Genomic DNA, 7,112 nt, shown 5'->3' on the forward strand with positions numbered 1-7,112 from the left:
TACTCACAACGAGAAGTTTGTGAAATTATTTTCTCAACTAATTAGACTAAGATCTTGTTTTATGGATTTTTTAGAAATTCCTGTATAAGTATCACATATATTATTAAAATTGATATTGAATATCATGTAATATATGTTCATAAAAAGAAAATGGACTCGAAGATCCATTCTTTAGACGTCTAAAGTTAATTATATGGTTGATACTTATGAGATTATCAATTCTAAATTATATATTTGAAACACCCAATGTATGATATTAAGATATTTATTCGCATTAAGCCAACAAGCTACTATATCTTAGTCCTCCCTAATTTATTCTAATATCTCTCATCTAAGTGAACATTTGGATGTGTTGTGTATATTCCAATTGCTCCAATATAATACATTAAGATGAGTCATGAAAGAATATTGGAAAAATATAATTAATATGAATCTCAATTTTGAGGATATAATTTGAGAAAATAATCAAATACTTGATTGCAGCCCAGTAGGCTGATTATCACTTGATAAATTAATTTTCCCAATATTAGGGGGGGGGGGAAATGAACAGCTGAAATCATGAACAAGAAGTTCAAATGAACAAGTTAAAATAAATTGTTGTCTTGATCCTCGTACAAATCAATATGAACAAAAAGTTCAAAATATTATTCATTTGCAAAGTTTATGAAATAAATTATCACCTGGTAATACTCCACTCAAAGTGGGTTCTCCTATTGGATAATATAATATTGCAAATGAGTTATTGTTGCGCCTGAAGCGTGGTATGAAAGTCGGTTCCAATCTTAAAAGTCCTCTACTAAGAAAAGAAACTAAAGATGACCCAAGTGAGGATATGAAAATGCTAAGAGCACTTTGACCTAATTTAATTTTCAGTTCCAGAAGAACAAATCAAGTACTTGAAATATGAAATAAAGAGATCTCGATAAATTATGTCATGGATGAAATGGAATGGAACCGAAATTGAGATAACCAAATAAAGTCAATATTGACAATATCTTTGTATACAATATAGCGCTAAAAGTGATCAACGATAACGAGGATCATGAGTCAAAGTCTATTAAAAATTGTAGACTAAGTGAGAATTGGCCAAAATAAATATATTCAATTGAAGAAGAATTAAACTCACTTTACAAGTGACTCACTTTTGGACCTGTAGTCCGACCACCTCAAGGTGTGAAACTAATTGGATATAAATGAGTTTTTGTGCAAAAGAAAAATAAGAATGATATAAAGTTTTATTTATTGCTCAATGATTTTCACAAAGACCTAAGATTGATTTTGATCAAACATATTCACTTGTAGTGGATTCAATCGATTTTTGATAATTAATTAGCCTTGTAACACATGAAGGGCTTAATTTGAACATGATGGATGTAATGACATCTTATTTATATGGTTCACTCAATAGTGACATTTACGTGAAACTCCTTGAAAGGTTCAATATACCAAAGGAACGTAATTGTGGATCTCGAGAAAAACATATGTTTTGCACTCTTTTTCCCTTCACCATGGTTTTGTCCCACTGGGTTTTCCTGGTAAGGTTTTTAACGAGGCAATTCATCTTCAAAGAATATTGTACTCTTTTTCCTTCACTAGAATTTTTCCCACTGGTTTTTTTTAGTAAGGTTTTAACGAGGCATATCCTCAATGGACATCCAAGGGGGAGTGTTATGAATAAATATTATTGTGGATGTCCATATGTATTCTAATCTTTCATCTTCATATTCCCTATTAAGTGGTATAGTAAGGTTATGATTTTTCACCTTCCTAATGTCCTATAAATAAGGTCCAATTTACAATGTAAATAATACTTCTTGAAGAAGATAATAGAACACAACTTTCTCTCTTACTTTCTCTACTTCATCTCTATATTGTTTTTGTTAACTTCATAACAAAACTAAATAAATAGTGCTTTAGTTGTTTAGCAAATAAATGAATACCAAACATTTGTTTTAAAATAAATCAATTAAAAAGAATTTGATAAAAATTCCTCAGTAGTACTAGTGACTAAAAATAATGTAATTATGACATATCCAAACTGAATAATCAGTGCATATATAAAAACTTGTTGAAGAATAAACTATGAATATGAATGATAATTTGATTTTTATTCTACATATTTAATCAATCAAAAGTAACACTAGCTTAGAACCTCCTTAAAATCTTATTACTCAGCTAAATGAGGTTCAATTTACTCACAACTAGAACAACCAAAATTTACAATTTCAAGCAAACCCTCACAATTTGCCAATTCCTCAATTGAAGAGCCACTAAAAGTAACCTTACACTATCCAAAACCCCTTTTCAAAATAAAGGAATCTCTCCAAATAGAGTAGACAGACATTATCAACACGAAACACATCGATTGTTACAATATTCATTGTAGCCAAAATGTCTGATTCCACGACTGTCCATGGTCACTCTCATTTCTTCATCCCTTTTCCTCTTTGGTAGAGACAAGGAAAACATCACTTTTGCTGAGACCACCTTTTTTGCTAGTAGTTTCCACTTGGGATCATCTTTCCTTTTCTCTTGCTCCATTCTCAATTGAAATTGCCTGTCACATTTCCCAAAATTGTGAGTGAAAAATTTCCAACTACATTGATAACAAGATAATAGGACAAGAATATCCTTATCATAAGATTATAACAAAAACAAATACAATGATATTTAGGCAGCTACAATAACAACTTGCATCAAGATGCAAGCTGGCCAAACCAATAAAAATATCAGAGACTATATTAGATAGGGAACTAAATAAGCCATGAAATTTGTTAACCACAAAAATAACATGATTGGACCCCATATACATACCTAATCAACGGTGGGGTTTATGCGATGAAACGAACACAGCTCATAATATAAAACCATTTTTATTAAACAAAAATAAATGTTCTGTCCCTGGCCTCTCTAAATCTCAGTCACAGGTTCATGTTTTCTTATTTATTAAGTTAAATTATTGCCAGCATTGAAAATCTTTCGACCCTTCAAAGTTGGAAAAAGGTGCCGTGAGTGTGTTTCTGACTAGTCCGACTATTTCTTTACTCATCTAAATGTAAGTAAAAATGAAATTGAACTTCTTTTATTTGATGAAACTCAACTTCTAAATTCAACATTCAACCATTCAGTTTATGAGGAAAAAGTTGACTTGGTCTATATCAATGATAAGTTAATAAATGCAATTGAATCCATACTTTTAACGAGTCTCCATTGAATCCATCTAAAATCTACAATAATAATAAAAATTGGTACAAGTCTTAACAATATTATTTATTTTGAGAAAAACTTTCAGCCAGACAATATCGTCAGTCGTCACCAATGACCTCTAACCATCATGGTCACCACTCACCAACATTACTTTTGCTTTTTCCAAACAAAACTCCACCGACCACATCAAATTAACCACCGCAACTAAGTTTTTTTTTATCCCCACGTTTTATTTAGCATCACATCCTAAGAAATCACGAGAATCTTCTTACTACCGCCCCCAACAAACACTTAATGACTACCGCGACAAAACAATATCAACAGACACCAACCAAACCAAAATAATATGAAAACACGAATATTAATAAATATTAATTCTGTAAATTATAGTTAATTCACACCACGACGAGTATCACGACGAGTATTGTAATAATACATCTAGTATTAAAATCGCAAAAATCTTTAAGCCTCTACTACTTGATCGCAGCCGTTATTAAAACATGATTTAGATATATTATCAAAAGCAAAGGATTAATCAATTCTAATTCTACTGTAATATCATCTAATTATATATCTTCACATAAAAACTAAGACATGTAATTCATTTAAATAAAAAATATTGTAAATTGCATTAGGCGTGGATATTAATAAACTGACCTGCAAAGAGGAACATTGCAAGAATCATTCTGTTGACAAACATACGAATGCAATCTAAACAGCTGCCACATACGCTTGCATCTCAAGCACCCTCCCTTCACCCTCCTCTTACACATAGCAAAATGACGAATCAGAAGCTGAAGACCCTGACACGTCGAGAATCTCTTACACGGTTTTTTCTCTCTGTCAACCTCCACATTATACGGCCCAACATCAATACACCCCTCCGTACATATATGCTCCAAACACTCCATCGCCTCACTCAGTTCTGCATACAATCCAAACTCCTCCTTATGCTTCTTCAATTTCTCTCTCCTCGTTTCGCTTTCATCCATAAACCGAAGAATATCGAGTTCAAGCCAGGGGTCGTGTTTTATCAGAAACTTCCACCCTTCGGTTTTTTGAACGGTGTTGAAGTGATTGGTGAGAAGCTTCATACAGCGGAGACGGAGATCCGGTGCGTCGCAGAGCCTAGCGAGTTGGAGTACATCAACCACGTTCTCTACTGTTAACCGTTGAGATAGGCCTTTGATGCAAATCTGTTTCAGTTGCGGCACGTTGTAGACATGAGATAGTGCTAGCAAATGGATTCCGTATTTGTCCATTTCATCTTCAGTACATCTGTAACAAATCAGGGGCATTCTTGTCATTTAGTATTACAGTTACAGCGTTAGTTGAAGATGTGATTGTATTGTAATAGTACAAACCTGGATGAGTAGAGGAAGCCGACGAAAGCGGTTGCGGCGGTGGAAGGAACGCCGTGGATTTGGATTATTCGTTCGGAGCTGCGGTGTTTACGCGGTTGATCTAGAATGTTCTCGAGAACCGGCGAGACTGATGCCTATTCATTATTGATTTCATATCAGAAAAGAAACAATCAATATTAATATGTATTATGTAATAATGGAGAAAAAACTATAAGAATTGAATTGAGATTTGAGACTAACCAGAATGCTTGTGTGTGCAGGAATGCGAGTACCATCGGAAGTGTGAATAAACACATCGTATTCGGGTAAGACTCGAGTGGTTTGGAAGTGAATTGGTGTGGTTTCTTGCATGTTTTGTTGATTGAATGAAGAGAATTGTGAGAGAATTTAAGATGGTTTTGGGTGAGAACTGAGAAAGGAAGAAAAGATATGATTGTGAGATGTTAGCGGTGATGTTAGTATTTAAAGAAAAGATATGGGGGGTTTGGACTCGACGCGGAAAGATCATCATGTTCATGAATGAAGCATTTGCGTTCTTTATTAACACGCGCTGTCAATGTGTCATACATATCCACTTTAGTCAACAAAAACAAAAGACTTTTTACTTCGTTGCTATAAATATTGTAGCACGAGAAAAACCTACATTATAATTTGATTAAAGTGACACTTTACCTCACTAAAAATATTGTGGCATGAGAAAAACCTACTTTATAATTTGATTTCACCATCTTCCTTCCCATATATAAATATGAAAAATATTCCATGTAAAAAAAGAAGTTAATTGATTAATAAATTTCTTAGTTTAAAAATATGGATAAATTAAATTTAATCTATTTATTTTTAAAATCTAATAGGTAATTTTTATTTTTATTTTAAACTTAGTGAATTAAAATTATAAAAGTCGAAATAACTAATTGAGTGCATTGTTTTTTTCTTTTAAAATAGTTTTATTTCAAAAAATAAACAATTAAAAAAAAATAGAAAGATGTGGATGTCTAAAACTATAATACATTTTTTATTGAAAAAATAAATCATTAGATTTTTTTAAAATTTATTAGATGGGTCTATTCTAAATGAACTGGGCTTGAATAGACATTAGGGTGTCCCCAACCCAAATTTGGTTTCGGTACACTTTGGCATTTTTTTTCTAAAACATGGACTACGATGTTTGTTAAACAATCTGTAGGTTTTGTGTATGTTTAAAGGATTAAATTTATAATTTTAAGAATATTATTTTCTGAAATAATATTATTGGGAATTTTGTTCTTGTCTATGTGTTTGGTAATTAATTGGAGTTCTTTGAAATATTTAAAATATATTTAATTTATTTATTAAATATAAAAGAGTTTAATTAATTTAAAGTGAGAAGATATGAGTGGTTTACTTATTATTCCCATGAGAATCCAAGATTCCCACCCTTTTACATAGGAATAAAAAAAGATCAAATTCATGAGTTAATCATATTTCCAGGAATAAAAGATACCCAGGTATAATTTGAAAAAACTTGAAACAATCGTTGGAATATGATTTCCAACCTCACACATTCCTGAGAATAGAATTCAAATCCATGATACAAACACACCCTTAGTTTTTCTTAGTCGCTTCATCTTCTTAAATGTATTGTTTTCCCACATACCATACACCATTCGATAATCTTCCCCATCCTTGTTTTCCAACATATCATACACCTTTCGATAATCTTCCCCACCATTTATCATCTTGGCCACATTTTTGTTATCCATTTTGAATATTACCTCCATGAAGCAATAACTAATAGGGATATCAATGGTTTTGTTTAGAGCCATTATTTTCGCAATCATAAGTTATTGTCTCCTTTTATGAACCATGTATACGTCGCCGTGGTTTCCCCCTTATTATTCCTTAAAATAGTGCCTAAACCCCATCTTCTTTTTGTAACCAAACATGCGTCAGCATTGCATTTTATCCATCCAAGATATGGTGGTTTTCATTTGCTTTTGTGGTTTACCATGTTTGGTTTTCTCATCAATCTGGGTTTTTCTGCCATACATGATGGCCTCCTTCAGCAGTATGTTTGTTTCCATTATTTTACCCTTTTATCTTTATCTTTAGCTTTTTATGTTATATTTCTCAAATTATCCTTCTATACTTTTTTCGAGGTTTATTGTTGGTGATTGTAGTTCTTCTCAATGTTATTATCCTTTTTTATCTTCTCATCAATCTGGGTTTTTTTTGCCATGAATGTTGGTCATCTTCATAGGTAATTCTGTCATCATTCTTTTACTCTTCTTCTCTATGTTTTCATCTTTATATGTTGTATTTCTCATATTATCCTTCTTTATGATTTGGAAGGTTTATTGGTGATTGGTGATCACCTAGTTGAGGTTGTTGTTGAGGTCTTCTCTATTATTAACATCATAAAGGTTATAATTAATTTGAAGTTTACCTTTGTTTCTCATTTTGTTGTAGATTTGATTTCTAATGAAATTCTCCTTATTGACAGGACTTTTCTGCATGTCTTTGCTAGTGAAGGTTGTATCTTTTGAAATTTGATTTCGTTGC

General features: G+C 32.0%; 1 protein-coding gene across 1 annotated transcript; it reads right to left on the bottom strand.

Annotated features, from left to right (window-relative positions):
• Positions 1–2,076: 2,076 nt before the first annotated feature.
• LOC131632936 (BTB/POZ and TAZ domain-containing protein 2-like) lies at positions 2,077–5,078 on the bottom strand. Its single transcript, XM_058903651.1, has 4 exons — positions 4,812–5,078; positions 4,572–4,705; positions 3,865–4,485; positions 2,077–2,557 (listed from the first exon to the last, which is right to left on the bottom strand). Exons 1-4 carry the CDS (start codon positions 4,920–4,922, stop codon positions 2,347–2,349), a joined length of 1,077 nt encoding a protein of 358 aa, XP_058759634.1. The 5' UTR covers positions 4,923–5,078; the 3' UTR covers positions 2,077–2,346.
• Positions 5,079–7,112: the final 2,034 nt, after the last annotated feature.

This window comes from Vicia villosa, unplaced genomic scaffold, assembly GCF_029867415.1.
Source record: "Vicia villosa cultivar HV-30 ecotype Madison, WI unplaced genomic scaffold, Vvil1.0 ctg.001053F_1_1_1, whole genome shotgun sequence".
NCBI classification, from domain to species: Eukaryota; Viridiplantae; Streptophyta; class Magnoliopsida; order Fabales; family Fabaceae; genus Vicia; species Vicia villosa.

What these genes read in the sequence shown, in the direction of transcription:
- LOC131632936 (XM_058903651.1), bottom strand. Translation starts at nt 4,922, where the DNA reads ATGCAAGAAACCACACCAATTCACTTCCAAACCACTCGAGTCTTACCC. An exon ending in CTGCACACACAAGCATTCTG is followed by an intron (nt 4,706 to 4,811) that starts GTTAGTCTCAAA and finishes AATAATGAATAG; the next exon opens with GCATCAGTCTCGCCGGTTCT. An exon ending in TGCAATGTTCCTCTTTGCAG is followed by an intron (nt 2,558 to 3,864) that starts GTCAGTTTATTA and finishes GAAATGTGACAG; the next exon opens with GCAATTTCAATTGAGAATGG.